At 50.8% G+C, this 18,325-nt stretch overlaps 2 protein-coding genes across 4 annotated transcripts; one reads left to right on the top strand and one right to left on the bottom strand.

The window, feature by feature from the left end:
* Nucleotides 1–247: 247 nt before the first annotated feature.
* Nucleotides 248–4,280, top strand: LOC104339302 (gonadotropin-releasing hormone II receptor). 2 transcript variants are annotated; one of them, XM_075431855.1, is made up of 4 exons: nucleotides 248–529; nucleotides 1,726–2,238; nucleotides 2,801–3,002; nucleotides 3,289–4,280. In XM_075431855.1, exons 1-4 carry the CDS (start codon nucleotides 506–508, stop codon nucleotides 3,696–3,698), a joined length of 1,149 nt encoding a protein of 382 aa, XP_075287970.1. In that variant the 5' UTR covers nucleotides 248–505; the 3' UTR covers nucleotides 3,699–4,280. The 2 variants fall into 2 exon arrangements, with proteins under 2 accessions (XP_075287970.1, XP_075287971.1); XM_075431856.1 differs by having other exon boundaries at nucleotides 1,729–2,238.
* Nucleotides 4,281–9,939: 5,659 nt separating this feature from the next.
* Nucleotides 9,940–15,480, bottom strand: PARP16 (poly(ADP-ribose) polymerase family member 16). 2 transcript variants are annotated; one of them, XM_075431996.1, is made up of 6 exons: nucleotides 15,286–15,480; nucleotides 14,505–14,642; nucleotides 13,491–13,697; nucleotides 12,188–12,359; nucleotides 11,281–11,422; nucleotides 9,940–10,668 (listed from the first exon to the last, which is right to left on the bottom strand). In XM_075431996.1, exons 1-6 carry the CDS (start codon nucleotides 15,475–15,477, stop codon nucleotides 10,524–10,526), a joined length of 996 nt encoding a protein of 331 aa, XP_075288111.1. In that variant the 5' UTR covers nucleotides 15,478–15,480; the 3' UTR covers nucleotides 9,940–10,523. The 2 variants fall into 2 exon arrangements, with proteins under 2 accessions (XP_075288111.1, XP_075288110.1); XM_075431995.1 differs by having other exon boundaries at nucleotides 11,281–11,443.
* Between the last annotated feature and the right edge of the window lie 2,845 nt (nucleotides 15,481–18,325).

An 18,325-nucleotide genomic window follows, 5' to 3' on the forward strand; every position in this document is an offset into this window, starting at 1 on the left:
CCAATGGGGCCACATTTGGCCACAACATCTTGAATTTTGGCTGTTCCTTGCAACACGGTGGCTTTGTCATCGTCCTCGCTGCCTGCTCATTAAGCCTGAAATCAGACAGCTCGTTAAGCCTGCAAGGCTGGCACCCCTGCCCAGGGGTGAAACACCGGCAGCTGCCTGAGCCAGGCTGCCCGTGGGTGCCCACCTCCGCGTGCCCCGCTCCTGCTTCTCCGCACGGAGCCGGCGCAGGGGATGTCTGCATCAGCATTGCCTTCTCCAGATGCCTGCATCCTCCTGAGCTAAAAACAGCGTAGCTCCCGGCTCGGCCGCCGGCGAGGGGAAATATTGCTGCTCCGAGGGGTCTGTGGCTGGGATGTGATGCAAAAACACGCTGCGGCATCCTGACTTGGCACCGCGGCGGTGAGAGACCCGTGGGGAAAGGCAAGGAGCAGCTCTCGGCGTCAGGGCGTGCGTCTGCCAGGTCCATTCCCGTCAGCTGGGACTCATCCAGACCTGGATGTGGGTTTCGCCTCGTTTCTCGGTACTTTTTAACCGCTTTTTCTTTTCACTGCTTGCTTGTTGGGTTGGTCTCCGGGGAGGGAGGGGGATGGAGGCGGTGAAGGGGCTGACTCTCGGGGGCACAGGGGGTGTGGGTGGTGGGGCTGGAGGAGGGCGGCTTGCTGCAAGGGGTCGGCGTCGCCGCCCCGCAGAGCTGGGGGGACCAATTTGATCTCTGCTGCTCGTGTTATTGGTGCAAAGGCAGGGAATGCTTTATTTTGGTATCGGCAAACGAAGAAGGTGCTTGAAAGGTTGAGAGACCCCCCCTGTGCTCAGCTGGGACTGTTCACAGCTCACAGCCCTGCGAGTTGGAAGTATTTGCCCTTGAAATGTGAGTTGTCCCCAGGCTGGTTGTGCTCAGGGGAACTGGGCAATTAAATCAAGCTGTGGAGGAGCACCACGCTGCTCGTCACCCCCAGCCACCCCCCGTGTGGGTGTGTTTCTGCCTCCTCCCCCTCATCCTCCTGCTTCACCTCCCAAAGGCAAAGGGATGGAGGTGTCGAGCTGGTGCTGCCCAGGTCCTGGGAAGGTCCAGGCTCCTAGATGTCACCACAATCCTCTCCCAAGAGCCGCCGTCAGTCCCCGGGCAGCGTGGGACCCCCCTTCTCCCCTCCTGGCCACCCCAGGGTGCTCCCACCAGCGGCTGTGGATCAGACGCTGGAGATGGAGGTGGATCATGAAGGTTTAACACAGACATGGAAAGTGCTGTGGGGTTTTTTAAAGAGCTGAGCCCTGCTTGCAAAACCCTTTTGGAAGGATGAGTCCTTGAACCGAGCGCGGCTGCCTCACCATGGGCTCAGCCTGCTCTGGCACGACCCCCTCCCAGCCGGGTGCTGGTGAGCAGCACCTTGTCCCATGGTTCCAGCCACCTCTCCCGCTTCCCAGCTGCTCAGTTGCCTCACAAAGAGCTAAAAATATACAGCTGGGCGAGCGATTGCTATAGCTACGGCAGGGGGTGAGCCAAGGAGGGCAGCCGGGCAGTGCCATCACGACCGGGAGGTGCGGCAGCTTGGCACAACGGGCAACGCAGAGGGGACAGGCAGGGACAGGCTGGGACTGGCAGGTTGCTGCTGGTGCCTCCAGTGCAGATCCCACCATCTCCCTGTTTCTCCTTGCCTTGAAGCTGAAGAACACAGCACAGCCCCTAAGAGGGGGTTCACTTTGCCGCTTGCGTTTCAGCAGGGGATGAGTAACGAGCAGCTCCCCGCATCTCCCCACTGCCCGGCCATGGAGGGGGACACCAACATCTCAGCTTCTGGCTGCCCCGAGCACTGGGTCGAGCCCCGGTTCACGCAAGCGGCGAGGGTCCGTGTGATCGTCACAGCCATCTTCTTCTTGCTGGCGGCGGGCAGCAACGCGGCAGTGCTCGGTAGCCTGCTGAGGAAGAGGAGGAAATCCCACGTGCAGCCGCTGATCGTCAGCCTGGCGCTGGCCGACCTGCTGGTGACGGTGGCGGTGATGCCGTTGGATGCGGCGTGGAACGTGACGGTGCAGTGGTACGGAGGGGACATCTCCTGCAGGCTCCTCAACTTCCTGAAGCTCTTCGCCATGTACGCGGCTGCCCTGGTGCTGGTGGTCATCAGCCTGGACCGGCACGCAGCCATCCTCCACCCCTTCTCCCGCGCTCGCCGCCGCAATGGGCTGCTGCTCCGCACCGCCTGGGCCGGCAGCGTGCTCCTGGCTTCGCCCCAGGTAGGGCTTGGTCTTCTCCCCATGGTGTTTTCCCAGGCTGGGCTGTTTCTGGAGAAGGGCTTCCCCATGCCGGCAGCCCCCACAAGTCCATCTCAATCCATGGGCTTCACTACCACCAGCTTGGCTTTCCTGAGCGTAGCGGTGTGGTTGCTGCGCTGGGTGCTCGGTGCTGCTTTGCACCTTCCTTCTAGCACCCGTTCATTGCAACACCATCAGGGGGTTACACTAAGGGCTGGGAAAAAACTGTGTCGGCTGTTCTTTATTCCTCATGCACGTGGTTCTCTTCTAAAAATGCATCGCTGCACCACTGCAAAACATGTTGGAGCAGACCAAGAAAAACCTGAGCAGTTCCTGATCAAAATAACATTTGGTATGGCCAGAAAGTGGGATTTCAGAGCTGTCAGATCGCATCCATCCTGGCTACAGCCTTGATGTGCCCAGAGCGCCCGTCCCAGCCCGACAGCGGCAGAGAGGTGCTCTCCGTGCACAGCCAGCAGCATCTGCAGGACTTAGTGCCCTGTTCCAAAGCCTCTCTGAGTTATTTCTTGGTTCTCCATTTCAGCTTTTCCTCTTCCACCTGCACACGGTCCCGGGAGTGAACTTCACCCAGTGCGTTACTCACGGGAGCTTCCGAGCCCACTGGGAGGAAACTGTCTACAACATGTTCACCTTCACCACCCTCTACATCACCCCCCTGAGTGTCATGATCGTTTGCTACATCCGGATCATTTGGGAGATCAGTAAGCAGCTAAAGATCAATAAAGGTGAGCAGGTTCCAGCCCTTTAATGTCCACCACGACTCCACAACTGAACCTGCTCCAGCCTGGAGCGTTGTTGGGTCTGTCCCCCACACCCTTTGAAGGGTAACCCAACTAAGGGGTTTTACACAAACTTCTTGGCCCCCCTCCCTCCTTGTTGTCTTCTGCTTCCTATGGGCCATGGACCAGTCCATGAGATGGTCTCCCCTCTCTGGCAGAAGCACAGTCATGGATGGTTGTGTTCTCCTGGTTTTCTCCCATCTCCAGCTATCCTTTTGACTCTCCCTGGCAGGTTTGATAAGAAATCAAAATGACCACATCTCCAAGGCACGCATGAAGACTCTCAAGATGACCATAGTGATTGTTGCCACCTTCATCATCTGCTGGACCCCGTACTACCTCCTGGGCTTGTGGTACTGGTTCCAGCCAGCCATGATCCAGAAGATGCCAGAGTATGTCAACCACAGCTTCTTTCTCTTTGGCTTGCTGCACACCTGCACTGACCCTGTCATTTATGGGCTGTACACACCCTCCTTTCGGGAGGACGTGCAGTTGTGTCTCAGGGGCATTGAAACAGCCATTACCAGGCACGAGAGACACAAACCTGTCTCAGTCTCAGAGAAGAACATCAAGGACGGTGCTGTAAATGGTGGGGTGGCATCAGGGGGCTCCAATGGGACAACTGTCAACACGGTCTGTTGAAGAGACGTACGCAAAAGGAGATGGGAAGCATAGCTTTGGGGGCTGCTTTGTCCCACAGGAGCATTCTGGAGACTGTCCTAAGGAGGTTTGCCACCCGGCTTTGGTGGGTGAGGGTCTCTGGCCACAAACCGGAAAAGTGTCTCCTGCCTGTACTCAGGGTGAAAAACATAGAGCAGTATTTATGGTCATTCCTCCATATTCTGGAAGCCCCGTGACAGCTAGAAAACCTTCCTTTTTGTACCCTACAGATGCTCTAGCCCTGATTATGGGATCGAGCACCTGCCACACTTCTAGCATCGACCTCAGGGAGAAGACGTGCTGGCTTGTCCATGGTCCAGGGCCACGTCTCCCAGGGTGGCCAATCTGTAAGTGCCCTTTGCACCCACCCCAACATGCAAGAGCTGCACAGATGCACAGTGCTATGTGGTGTCACCCTGAGAGGCTGCAAAGATGCAGCCACAAGCTTTTACTCTGTTTTCTCCACCCATTGTAGGAAAAGCTCTCTGAAAATTTTCGATCTCCTGGCTCAGAGCCTGCCTGGTTATCCCACGGCTCTGTGTGAAGCCCTGGGAAGGACTGAAATCTTTGGGGAGGGACTAATGCAGGGCCATTACTTCCCCTGGACATGGTGGGGAGGGAGAAGGGGCTGTGGGGATGGAGGGGCTCAGGCAAGAGGGGTACGAAGAACCACAGTGAGATGGGATAAGATGCGATGGGATGGGATGGGATGGGATGGGATGGGATGGGATGGGGTTTCTTCTCCCTTTTGGAGACAGCCAGAAGGGAAAACAGTCCCTGCTGCCTTGTTCTGGTGTGCAGGGGTGGTAGGAGCACATCCTTAACTAGTAGCTCTCTGGGACACAGGGTTGACGGGGAAAGAGAGTATTTGGGGTAACCAAAGGGTGACACAGACCAGCCCCTCTTCACTGTCTTGACTGTCTCTGTCCCCAGTCCCTCTCCAGGGCACGAGCTGGCAGGTCTCAGACCGTGCACTGGGCTGTCCCCAGCAGCTGCCACCGGCTGATGGGAGCAAACCCCACGTTGTCTCCTCTTTGTTTTCCCTTCTCTGATTTACACGCATTTTCTTTACCAGGGAAGTGTTTGAGGCACCATCCCTGGAGGTATTTAAAAGACGTATAGATGTGGTGCTTAGGGACATGGTTTAGTGGTGGAACTGACAGTGTTAATGTCAGTTAACGTAATGGTTGGACTCGATGATCTCGAAGGGCTCCTCCAACCTAAACGATTCTATGATTCATTACCTTAATGGCTTGGCCCAACACCAGCACCTCCTCTCTGCGCCAAGCAGGGTGGGTGCAGCCACCCCACAGGTGAAACCTGGGATGTCCTAATGAGGAAGGTGATGGGAAGCAGCTGTGGGTGGAGGGGCCCATCACCACTTATGGGTGCCAGGTGGGTGCTGATGGTCCTTGGCTGCACTGTGAGGGTAAGGGAGGCTGCTGGAGGGAGTTGGCTGAGCTCTGGTGAGTAAAATGGATTTTTTGCTTTTAACTAATGTGCCAGAAGTGGCTTGTGAAGGTGGAAGCCTCTTCTCTGGGTGTTGGTTGAAGAGATGCATTTGTTCAACTGTGTTATTCCTTTCTGTGTGATTAGAAATAGTGGATTATTTCTTTGTTTGTTCTCTGCTGGTTGTTGTTAGAAGCATTTTTTGCTCTTGAAGAGAAGTTCGGTTTTGAGACAGGTGGGGTGGGATTTTTTTGGTTTTGCGAAATCTTTGGGCAGCTCAGGAGCTCTGGACTTGGCAGGAGGCAATTCTCTGGGCATTTTTGTGGCTACTACAGCATTCAATGAGCATCTGGATTTAATTAGAGTCAGAGAGCTTTGTTTTAAAAACAACTCTTGGCTTGCTGTGGTCGCATGTGTAGGGGAGCTGGGAGATTTTTCCCCCAGTAAAGTAAATCTGCTTTGGGCACCGAGGGGGTCTGCTCAACCCTGTCTCCAAGAGGGGATGGATCCCCATCAGCCTCCCAGTGACCCAGCTAACAAATTATTAAAACTGGAGAGGTGGCAAGTGGTGTTTGCAGGTTTGCTGAGGCTGGGTGATGAGGACATAGGAAGCCGCGGTGCTCAGGGTGATGCTGAGCTGTGATGGGTGCTGAGCACTTGCCTGTCCCTATGCAAAGTATCATTTATGCTAAACATGCTGCCCAAGGAGAAAAAAATTCAATTAGAGCTGCAGGAGCCCAGGCTGACTGGTGGGGATTAGTGTGAGCCCTTTAGGAAGCATCCAAACCGCAATGAGATGCGTAATCACAGTTTGGTTTTCCTGGCCTCGTTCTCCTCAAGGTTAATTACTCAATACTAATGGGAGTGGGGCTCGCTGCTGCCAGGCTGGCTTGGCTAGACCAGTGCAAAAGAGTTTCTTATAAGGTGATGGGAATGGCTTGCGGTAGGGGAAGCTAATTTATTCATCAGAAACTCATTTGGTCTCTCTGTTCATATGACTGATGATCGCTAACGGGAGGCAGACCTTGATGGTGTGTTGGTTTTTCTGGCAAGCCTCAAATAAGCAGGAAAGTGTTACTGGTCTCCTGAAAACATTCTTCATCTGCTTTCGGCTGAATGGGAGAGAACAGGTCCAGCGTTGCTCACACACCTAAGGCCTCTTGTCCTCCCTTGCACAGCAGCAGGAGAGCTTGGAGAACTCCTCTGAGGAGCGAGGAGAGTGTTTTCCCTTGTGGGATGGACCCACCACCTTTACACCCCATGGGTATGGTGGAGCGCAGAAAAAGCTTTGGCTTTAGATGAAGAGTAGGATAATTGGGATGCTGGTGAGGACATGTACCTTGGTCCTTGGGGGAAGCACGGTGTGTCCATCGGGATGCTTGTAGGCACTCCGGTGCTGCTCCTTCTGCCCACCTCTTGATACCTTCCTTCCCGTCGCTGCTGCTCAAGGCTGGCATTTTGGGAAGCCCAGAGCGTGGGCAAGATGCCCAGAGAGACAGCTTTTGTGATAGAAGGAAAATGTCACCAGCAGAGCGTGCTGCCAAGCTGTGCACTCCATGTGTGTGGGCAGGGGGGCCGAGCAGTTGGGCAGCACCACACTGGGAGAGCCAGGGCAGCCCTTGTCCCGGTCACTGGGCATCATCTCGGGTCTGGGTCCTGCCCAGGCCTCGTTTGAACATCCCCGCATTTCTGATTCTGCATTTCTTAAATCCATTTGTACTTTCGAGAGCAAAAGACTCTTGTGTTGCTCACCAGGAGTGCAAAACCCAGACCCTCGCTCCTCCTCGCCCCAGGGGCCGTCCTGCTTTCTGCTGTGGTTCCCTCTCTCCCCATGTTGCCTCAGTCTTGGTCTCCGACAGCACCCGCCCTGCTCATCAGCTGGTTCCTGAGATCTCTCCATATATATATATATTATGTACGTATTAAAAATACTTATTTATATTTATTATCTGTTTCCCCTTATGGGAGGAAAATTCTCCCACTTCCCCAAAAATCTGTCCGTTTCCTCCAGGAAACACCAGCTGCCACGCTCCTCCTCACAGTCACAGCAGGATCAGATTTGTCTGACTCAGTAACAGTCCCTTAATGCTAGCCACAGTAATGTAACCAGCATATTAATCAGCACAGGTAGCTCTATATTTTACAACTCCTTGACCTCACCCTGGGCTGCCTGTTTCAGACGCAGAGGTCCTTTGTTTGGGAGGAAATTCTGATTCGTTCCCCATTAGCATTTTTATAGTACCGTGCGTGTTCAAAGAGCCACGCAAGTGGCTTCAGAGGTTAACGCGAACCTTGGGTTAATTCATAATATTGTTAGTTACTCAGCACAATACTCGCATTAATTCCGCTGACCGCATCTCGCCACGTTGGGAAGCACATGCTGAAATCAGCAGGGAGCACAGAAAGCAAGCGTGGGAGTAGGGTGTTAAGGATTTGGCTGGGCTGCTAAGGTAGGCTCTGAGCTCCTGAAATGTATTTATTTTCCCATTGCCTTCAATGGCAGCATTACCCCACGTCGCAGACGCGGAGCTGAGGCACCGAGGAGGCATCCCTGGGCGCATGAGGGACGGGGCTACGAGCCCTGCGAGGGGCATGCGACGCAAGTCTGTCAGGACTCAGCCCTTACCTGCAGCCACCTCTTTTTCCTGGGTCTATTTAAACTGTTCACAGCAGAGAAAAGCTGATTTTTCCCTTTGATGCCTGCTGATTTAATTGCAGTGCATCTGCTGTGAGAGCCCCCGCTATACTTCTTGCTCTGGGGATGCAGCCTGGAGCAGCTGGTGCAGAAGCCCAGCCTGGGAACCAGCTCCCTATGTGGGTGCTGTTGCCCCACGCGTGGGAAGAGAGCTCAGCTGGATGGCTTAAAGCCACGTCAAAGCCCAGACAGACATTAGGAGCTGGTGCTGAACAGCTGCTCCGCGTTCATTCCTTCTGCTTACTCTTCAGAAACTCTCCTAGGCGAAGACACCCTAAGAAGCGAGCCTCAAACCCTGGTGTGTTCCTCCACATCCCCTCCTTCTGTCCGACTCGCGGACTCCCACGTCCGCGCCTTTCCCTGCAGAGCAAAGAGCCATCCCTCCCGCAACGGCTGCCCACCCTCCTCCTCCTCCTCTTCCAAAGGGCCCCGATGCCCATCTGTTCCAAAAGATGTTTCCTTTGCAGACGTGCAAGCCTTTTAACAACTCAGTACCCTTTAGACAGCAGCAAATACCTCCAGATTTTTCTGGTTGGGACGTTACCTGCCCTAAACCGACACGTATACGGCACCCCATCATATAGAACGCCCTGAGGTGGACCAAAAATGGGCAAATATTCCCAGGAACCCCATGCATGTCTCAAACCCCAAGTTTCTGCATTGGAATACTCAGGAACGAGCTACCATAAAGTAGCTGAATCTGTTGTGCCATAAATCGTTAGTTTATGTATATTTTGATTGCAAATCAACACCGTAATTAGCACGTACATTTCTTGGGCTGAGGCAGCGCAATGTGCTGTAGCAGTGAGCATTATTAATGGGCTGTAAAAGGCAATGGGGAATTGGATTATAATGTTCATGTTTTGCAAGCTGTATGGTGAATAAATAAATGTGTTCTGGCAGCAAAATTAACTAGAATAAATGCTTCTAGCTCCATCCACCAAGAAGAGGGGTTGCTGTAAATGAATTTGTTCTCAGCCTTGAGTTAGAAAACCTGATTACCAGGTCATTATTTCTGGCAATTAGGTACCAGAGCAACATCAGAGAAAGAAGAGATTTTCTTTGAAATATTTAATGAGTAAGGTAGTAATCATAGGCTCATGTGCTGGAAATATGTGATTTTTTTTTTTTTTTGTGGTTAGGGTTCACTGTGCAATGAGAATCTGCGGTCATCAAGTCTACTACTAAAGGCTCGACTGCAAGCTTGAACAGTGCCACATCTCTAGCTTTTCTTTGCCTAGAATCCCTGGGCTCTGCATCAGCTTTATCCCACACCCAGTCACTAATCAGAGGACAGCCCTTTGCTCCTTTCTCTGTTTCAGGTAGTTGCAGGTTGTTTTGTTACAACAGCAAATGCCAAGGGCTTGGGCAGGAGGGGGAGAGTGTTGCCCTCTTTGTCACACAACTGACCTGCGCCTACGTCTATGTGTTTTCAAACAAACCCCCAAAATGTCCTTCTTTACGATTAGAAAAGGTGAATCTGAGATATACTGAGGTTTTACACACTGGTACTAAGGCAAAGCCCTTCGCAAACAGTGTTAACTGCTGCAATTCTGACCACGGAAAACTCTACCTCCCTGTGAGAACTCGGCATGGACATCCCATCTCACAAACGCAGTGTTGTGCAGACGTTGTCACGAGGAGGCCTAAGTGAAGTCTCCACTAAATTACCTGTAGTACAAGTGTTCACAGAACATAAAACACGTCCCTACCAGCTCTGCTGCCATTCTGCTCCATTTCTTACAAGTGTTTCAGGAAATAGCTGGCATGTTACTGCTAGTTAGTCCCTTTGTTCGTAAAGGGAGGCTGAAAATGATTCAATGCAGGCAAAAATGTTGAACCAGATCCCAAAGCCCAGGCATCCCTGACCCTAAAAAGCCTGTCAGGTGACAGCGTTAACCCCTTCACCCTCCTTCTTGGTGCAGAAAATACAAGTGGAAGGCAGTTTGACAGGAATAATCCTCATTCAGTATTGACACTGAAGGGCCCAAGTTTGTCTGATCTGCACACTAACCGAGGAGAAGGCAGAGCACGGCTGAGAGCACAAACCTTGCAGATGTTTTACAGTGAGGGGAGAAACCATATTAGGAACCATTTAACTTCTTCTATTTTGGTGGTTGTTTTATTTCTTGTTGAATTCTTACAATCATTATGCTTATACATAAAAAAATCTTGCCCAAAGGCAAAGTTAGTTTTAAAAGTGATCCCATCCGCATTGACACGTGCTAAGCATCGCTAAATTCAGGTTTTGAAAACAAATTGTAAGACTCCCTGCAGGCCGCTTTGCCTGGCACACAGAAAAATCCTCCTTTCCAACTCGTGCAAACACACCTCAGTTTGACAGAGAACAGTTTTACACCTGAGCTTTCCCATGCTTAGTTTTCATTAGTTTTATCTAACTTTTTCCCCATGGACCCTTATCAATTGGTTCACGCTGAGCTGCACTATCCTGATGCTTTTCAGCTGTACTGGACGTCCTCGGGAATCACAGGAACACAGAAGTAAGAATAAACGGAAAGATGCCATGAGGATAACATACTGGTGACAGAACTGGAAAGCTCCCGGCACCTTTACTTCCAGAGCTCTGGAACAGATGCAGTGCATTGCAGACTGGCTGTTATCAAGGCACGTGGTGAAAATAACAGTTTATTATCTCGGGCAATTCATCTCTCCGAGTCAAACATTCTGTGCCAGTAGTAGGCGAAGGTTGGCGAGTTGCTGGCCCCTATCACTACCAGCAGCAGCAGGTACAGCAGCATCATTACGGCAAAACGGTGCGTGTACAACCAGGAAGACTGACTAGGCGGCCTGAAAAGGGAAAAGTGCAGGAATTCTGTCAGAGGTGCACGAATACCTTGGCAAAGAGTATCTTAGGTTTTGTTATTTAAAATGGTTAAGCTAATGCAATAAAACCAGCAAGTTGTTCCACAATCCCTGTAACCAACAAAGCCTGCTTCCCCCACCCCTTTTCCCAAAGTCTCCGTGCACAATCCTGTCCTTTCTCCCCACGTTCACACCTTTCTCTGTGGTTTGGAGCTGTAACTGCCTGGCCCTTACACACAGGCTGATAATGCTGCCACTTGGGATACGTAAGGGCAGAGTTAAAACTGCCCTGGTTTTCAGAGCTGCGTCCGTCAGGGTTTCACTCTTTGCGTCCTGCCGCAGACAGATTATTAGAGCTCTCAAAGATACCAAGTGCTCACAGGTCTGGTGAAAATGCAAATTTAGCTGAGCCTGGGAGTGTCAAAGAGACAGAGGCAACGTGACAGCGTAAGCCTTATTTCCACAGGAATCAGGCTAAAACCAAGTTCTGGCAGTGCAGCTTATCTGTCTTGCTTGTTTTCTGTTGTTTTTCAAAAATGAGCTGTGTTTATCTGGGCATTACAGCATGCTCATCACTCCGGATAGCTGAACTCTTACCTCCTGTGCTGTTTCTGTGAATACACTAACAAGTATTTAACTCGTAAAAGCTGATTGTTTGTGACAACAAAGTATTTCTGTGGTACATCACCCCCTTCACTGTTTTTCACTCTTGCTCTTTTTCTGTCTATTTCTTCTGAATCTGAATGGGAAGAGAAAAGGTCTTTGGGGGAACAGAAAAGCAAAAAAAGAGGCACAACTTCAAGCAACCACAAAAAAGCAAACAACCAACACCCACCCCTCCACCCACCCCCCCCAAGAGTGGGAACGAGATCACCAAAGACCTGACCTTGGGTATTCCCCTGAATCCCTCAGCATCCAAGAATAGACTGAAAAGTTTGCTTGAGGCTATACCACTCCTAGCCATCCCTGGTATGGATGGCATTATGGCCCAGACCGGGGTGATGAGGAGGCGGGTGCCCCACACAGTGCTCGAGGAGCTGCTCACATTAACAGGGGAAGAAAAGCAACAGCGAAGGACTGACTGAGCCCTGCAAGCAGGAAGCAGTCACAGGAGAAGGCCAATCTGAGCAGAGGCTTCCTGGGCATCTAATCAAGCTCGTTGCTGATACATTTGTGATGCTTCTGTTCCACCATCACAGGTGAAATGAGCAGGCATTACAGAATGTGATTTTATCATACTACTGAAACTGAGAAAAACAAGTGATGCCATCAAAATATTTTCTACCCCTTAAATACACTATTTTAAGAGAAGCTTCGCAGACAACGAGGCTGTTGTGCGTTTGCTGAGGAGTCAAGCAGAAAAGAGTCTGCAGCCAGTGTCTGCTGAAGGGTATCCACACACCGCAGGCTGTGCTGTTCAGAGGGCAGCGTACGTGCACAAAGCTGAAATACGAGAAGGGCAAAGTAAGCAATGAACTACACTGGTTGTTACTGCGATACTCGCCTTTCTTCTTCACCTGGCACTTTACATCCGGGTGGTCGATGATCTCGCAAACAGCAACGCAGCTAAGGACAGAGCCCAACGCACTTCGCTGCCAGCCAAGACCGTGAGGGCTATAAAGGAGAGCCAGGCTCAGGTCACTGGTAAGATAGGTACCTTCCCCAAACAGGGACGTCTGAAACGGAGCAGAAATACATCCTAAAATCCTGCAGTGCCAACTATAAGCAACACACAAATGGTCTTTACTTACAGACTGGCAGTTCTGTTTCTGAAGGTAAATTAGGAAAGGCTTTTCTGACCCGTGTTGGGCCTGGTCCATGCACTGGTTTTGTCCTGGCACAACTTCCTCAGGGTGGGGCAGCTGCCCTCTCCCATCCCTGAAATTAGCTGCTTGGCACAGCCCTTGGTGTGGACAGATTCATGCTTTCCCGGATTTGGACTTCGTTTGCCAGCCTAAGTATTTCATATCAACATGACCGCACTGCTGTCAGAGGCATTTCACTGATTTACTGAGACTGGCATCAGCCAAACAATCCAACCTCCACAAACAAGGCAAGGCTTTACTGGCATTTAAACCCACGCTTTACTAGAAAAGAGGGAAGTAATTTTCAGTTGTGAATTCCTTTCAAATGTAAATGTTTTAATAACTTTGAATCACAGGATTTGCCACACTGGCTAAAATGATTAATCCAGTAAGTCCACTGTACCTTGATAAGCCATTACGCATAAAGAACGTGGGGGGAAAAACACAGTCCAGGTTGACTGGAAGGTTAAGCAGCTGCTGTGTCAAAGCTGCTTTACAGGTGGCACAAAAAGACAGGAGTCCCGACTGCTTTTCCTTTGAAATAGGAATCCTACAAGATGTCTCCCTTAACCAGGCCATTTAAAAAAGGCTTCATCTGCAAGTACCACCTCAAATTTACTTGATTTAAACTTGAGGCCAGGCAGAAATCTCTCGGGAACAATTTCTGTGTTGCATTATCGTCCTCCTCTGTGCACACGCACTTCCCAGCTGCAGGCTGTCAGACAGGCCAGCGTTTTCAGAGGCATTACACTCCCTTACAAAGAAGCGAAGGGCAGCCATAATTCATCACACTGGAGAAATGGGTTTTGCCTCCAGTTTTGAGCCTCAGGCTGCACTAGAAAATCCAACATGACCATCCACAAAGGCCTACACTGAAGTGAAAACAGCAGTCTAAGACCATCAGCACATTTCACACCCTTAAAGGAATCTGGGCCTATATTTAGGAAGTGTCACCAGCTGCAAGTGACCAACAGAAACCGGTGCCGATACCAGGAGCCTCACCCTGTTCAAATGGCAGTGCAGGCCGTTGTGCAGTATGGAATGGAAGTTCTCGAGGCGGCTCCCGTGGAAGGCATAGATGAGGTCCCGCTCTCCCTTGGTCTCGGCAAACTTGGTGTTCATTTGGTCACAATACACGATCTCAAAGAGGTAGTCCGGAGCAGGAACCGCAGCGCCAGACATCCCTGTGAGCTCCTGGATCTTCTCGTACTTAAACCCAGTAAGGAACAGAAGCGTTGGTTTACAGGGTTAGATTACTCACTGGAAATTCTGCTTACTGTCCCTTAGTCTTTCATATCGCTTTATCTATTCTGATTATGCTTTCTGTGTTAGAATTCAACGCTGTCACAGTTCAGAAGGAGTAAGCGGACAGTGACAATTCTGACTGTTTCTTGCTAGCACAGCTAAAGCCTAATTCTTCTTTCCACAAAAAAGCACCCTGAATTGTGATTATGAATTAATTGATGACGTAAGGACGATATCACAATTCTGCTTTAGCTACTAAGACGACAGATTCCTTACTTGATCTTGCAAGAGGAAAAAAAGTGAAAACAGAAGTTGTTTTCATCTTGCTACTAATCTCTACAACTATTTCGATCCCTGTTGTAGCTCAGCAGCCCTCAACCTTTCCATTTTTGGGGCAGTATGCAGAAGTACAAAGTTGTCTTTCTCAGTGAGAAGCAGGACCTGGCTCCACGACACGACACCTGAGCTGGACTCTCTTGGTCTACAATGTACAGGTACGTGCTACGTTAATGGGAACAACCAACTACAATCACTGCCCATCATCAACTACTGACAGTGACAACTATTTCTTCCAACCAGTGCTCCTGAAAATTTTATTGAAAAAAAACAAAACCAAACTCTTTCTATATACAGAAAAAAAATGCATTTGCATTGAACTGTCAATCTCTCACAACAGCCAACAAACTTCTGGCAGGAGGAAATACTCTCTGAAAGGCGAGGTTGCCTTAAAAGACAAATTCTAATCCAAGGCTTTAAGAATCCAAAGCTTACCTCCTGCTTTTTAGTAGTTTGTATCACGAAGACCTTTGATGATAAAATCCAACTAAACAAATCCCAGGTCCTCTGCTCCGTGTTCGGAACAGACCGCAGCAGTTCCTTCAGGCTTGGCAGAGCGCTGGTATCTGCAAGCTGAGAATACAGGCATTCAGCACAGGCTCCTTCTCCTCATTACGATTAAACAGAGACCTCTAGTGAAAACAAAACCATGTTTCACCCTGGTAGGCTGTCAACTGAAAAGCAGCTCCTGTTCTGAGATATAAACATCAGTACCCAGTTTGTGAGAAAGTTTGTCACTTGTCCTAAAAACAAATACCAGAGAAGCTATATATATATATAAAAATATATATAATATTTATATTTACCAAGGATATCTGTAAGGCACACATAAGAATAATCAAACAAGCTCCTGAAAGCAAACCACTCGTCACAGTGGGATAAACACAGGGGTTCTTCAGGCCATGTAAAACACAAACCCTTCCAAATTAATGTGAATCTCACGCAGGGAAAGCTCTTTGCAACACCAGATGGGATTCGGGAGTTTCCAAGCGTGGGTTTATCGCTCAGCATCCCAAAGGGGCTTTAAAACCTGGATCCCCTGACCGGATAAAGAATGAATTCTGCTTGATTTCTAAATCACGCTGCCCTCGCCTCAGAGGGAAACCTCGCCTTCTCCCCCGGCCGGACCCCGCTCTGCTCCGGCCCCCTCGCAAGGCTCTTCCCTGGCCCCGGGCCGGCCGGCCAGACGGCCCCGGGCCGGGGCACCGGCACTCACCAGCCCCTCGAAGTCCTTGGCCTCGGCGCCCGCGTAGCGGCCCGGGAAGGGCCTGAGGGCCGAGTCGCGCCTGTAGCTCTGCAGCGCGGCGGCGAAGAGGCTGCAGCGCAGGTCGGCGGCCAGCGGGTCCCTCCCCGCCGCCTCCCTGACGCGGCCGGCCGCCTCGCCGGGGCCGGGGCCGGGGGGGAGCATGCCCGGCGGGGGCTGCCGAGGCCGCCCGCTCCGCTGAGGGGGAAGCTGCGGCCCGGCGCCGTCGGCCCTTCCGCCTCGCGGCCTGGCCCCGCCCCGCCGCTGGGCTCAGGGCTGTGGGCGGCCCTCGAGGAGGGGAGGCCGGGGGGAATGGCGGCTTCACCTCAGGTAGAGAGCGGGAAGAGGGTACAGGGAGAGGGGAAATGGCGCCTTCCCCTCAGGCAGAGAGCGGGAGGGGGGTGCGGAGAGGGGAAATGGCGCCTTCCCCTCAGGCAGAGAGCGGGAGGGGGTACGGGGAGACATGGCGCCTTCCCCTCAGGTAGAGACTGGGAGGGGGTACAGTGGGACATGGTGCTTTCTCCTCAGGTAGGGACTGTGAGGGGGTACGGAGAGGGGAAATGGCGCCTTCCCCTCAGGCAGAGACCAGGAGGGGGTACAGTGGGACATGGTGCCTTCCCCTCAGGTAGAGACCAGGAGGGGGTACAGGGAAACATGGCGCCTTGCCCTCAGGCAGAGGCTGTGAGGGGGTACAGGCAGACATGATGCCTTCCCCTTGAAGAATGAATCCAGGCTGGTTGGAGTCATCTCCCGCAGCCCGGCATTGCGGAATAAGGGACATTTACTTCTCAGTTGAACCTCTTGCCAGTGGTGTCACCCGGCTGCGTTCACTGCCTTGACTGAGATGGGGACTCAGTCTTCCTCTGAGCTGCTGGCACGGTGTTCGTGCTCCAAAGCATCTGTCCAGTTCCAGGATGGGTTAGAAGTCACCGTTGGCAGGGTGGAGGTCTTCTCAACCCAAACTCTGGGTCTCCTGAGCACAAGTTACTTAGACTGACCAATTTTGGAAATGTGTGGCCATATTAGGTGTCTTCTAACACTTGTCGTGGTTTCTTCATTCAGGAGGGGTATTGCATGTATCCATGGAGTGAACAGGCGCTGCACAAGTAGACCGTTGCGGATGCTCGGAAAAATGCTGAGGTCACTTAACAGATACCTGTTACTGGGCTCTTATCTCCCAGCTGCATCTCCAGTGATGGCTGGAGCTGCGACTTGCAGCCTTACTCATAGCGAACAGGAACACCAGCTGTATTAAATACCGTCTAAGGGCAAACTGTATCAAAGCAAACAAAACGTGAACTTGATTGCCCAGTGCAGAGTTCATATTCTTTTTAGCCTGAAGAAGAGAAGGCTGCGAGGGGACCTTATAAATGCTTATAAATGTCTGAAGGGTGGGTGTCAGAAGGATGGGGCCAGACTTTTCAGTGGTGCCCAGCGACAGGACAAGGGACAACGGGCACAAACTGAAGCAGAGGAAGTTCTGTCTGAACATGAGGAAGAACTTCTTCCCTCTGAGGGTGATGGAGCCCTGGCCCAGGCTGCCCAGGGAGGTTGTGGAGTCTCCTTCTCTGGAGATATTCAAGACCCGCCTGGATGTGGTGCTGTGCAGCCTGCTCTGGGTGACCCTGCTTCGGCAGGAGGGTTGGGCTGGGTGACCCACAGAGGTCCCTCCCAACCCCAACATTCTGTGGTTCTGTGATTCTTACTCGCCCACTTGAATGGCTTGGGAGTATAAGGAGGTTTTGTGATTCTGGATAGAACCAGATAGATCATATGCTGTGCGCAGTTCCATTACACTGAAAATTATTTCACAAGGACATACATAAATCAAATGGAGTTGTAGATTTGTTTACTTGCTTTTTACTGTTTTATCAAAAATGCAACTTTCAGTAACAGCTGCATGAACAAGCCTGCAATATGAAGCCATCAATTCTAGCACAGCAAAAATACTTGCTTGGGTCTGACGTATTTAATGGCAACATGTAGACAAAATGATCTTAAAGGTACCTTTGGTTTTGGTTACCCAATTTACTAGATATCTGTACCTGTTTTTGTCTTTAAAACACTATCCAGACTGTGAGGTCCATGCTATTTTTTCCTTCTTGACATACTAGTAATGGATTATTGTTGTGCGGTTATGGGATGAAACCTTGAAATCGGAATTTTGTCTGCTCTTTGTGGAACTTCTCACACCAATAGAGGTTTGTCAGAGTGTCACAACCAGCACATTTCCAATTCCCTGCTGTATTTCATGCTGTTGGCTTTGTTAGACAGGGTAGCAGTCACGCTGCGCTTGGTCCGGAGGGTCTCCTGCACGCCAGCAGCAGGGATGGGCGACTTTTAAAAAAAGGTCTAGCACCACACAAAGCTTTTTCTTCAGGAGTTATGTATATTACCCAGACTTGACATGGAGCCAGAGAGATTGCTTTCCATATTTCTATATCCTTGAAAGGATGTATTTTACTTTTATCTGATGTGGTGCCTTGTTCTGCTGTAAATATCTGATATCTCTGACAGGCTGTTAGCGACATCAGTCAGTGATTCAGCTCGGGACATGTTTATTATCTCGCTTGATATTAAATTGTTCTGTGCTAGCCCTTTGAAAATCAGTTGTTGGTGGCCTAATCGGCTGATTTCATTCACTAATAAATCATTAGATGTAATAATTTTCTTTTCGGCGCCTGTTAAAGAACAGTATCATAAAATGGTAGAGATATCTCTTTCAGTGCCTTTGGGTGGAATTTTACATTGCTATTCTGAACTCTTGAATTGGTGCAATTCCAGTGCCCTTGTTTAAAATACCCCTTATTGTGGTGGAGAGGAGAGGAAGAGTACTTCTGATATCCCTGGGATGGGCAGAGACACTTCATGTAGCAAAAGGGGTGTTGGTCTCCCTTTCGGGACTTCTGCGTGGCAGGCAGAATGCGGTAGGTTTTATCTCACAGCATGCCCGGGAGGGGGGTTGGACTAGATGACCCGCAGAGGTCCCTTCCAACCCCGAACATTCTGTGAT

Source organism: Opisthocomus hoazin, chromosome 10 (genome assembly GCF_030867145.1).
Source record: "Opisthocomus hoazin isolate bOpiHoa1 chromosome 10, bOpiHoa1.hap1, whole genome shotgun sequence".
NCBI classification, from domain to species: domain Eukaryota; kingdom Metazoa; phylum Chordata; class Aves; order Opisthocomiformes; family Opisthocomidae; genus Opisthocomus; species Opisthocomus hoazin.

Coding starts and splice junctions, on each gene's coding strand:
- LOC104339302 (XM_075431855.1), top strand. CDS start 506: ATGTGGGTTTCGCCTCGTTTCTCG. Junction 530..1,725: donor GGGTTTCGCCTCGTTTCTCG/GTACTTTTTAAC, acceptor CTTGCGTTTCAG/CAGGGGATGAGTAACGAGCA. Junction 3,003..3,288: donor GCAGCTAAAGATCAATAAAG/GTGAGCAGGTTC, acceptor TCTCCCTGGCAG/GTTTGATAAGAAATCAAAAT.
- PARP16 (XM_075431995.1), bottom strand. CDS start 15,477: ATGCTCCCCCCCGGCCCCGGCCCCGGCGAGGCGGCCGGCCGCGTCAGG. Junction 13,698..14,504: donor AAACTACTAAAAAGCAGGAG/GTAAGCTTTGGA, acceptor ACTGGGTTTAAG/TACGAGAAGATCCAGGAGCT. Junction 11,444..12,187: donor GTGCCAGGTGAAGAAGAAAG/GCGAGTATCGCA, acceptor GTTCCCCCAAAG/ACCTTTTCTCTTCCCATTCA.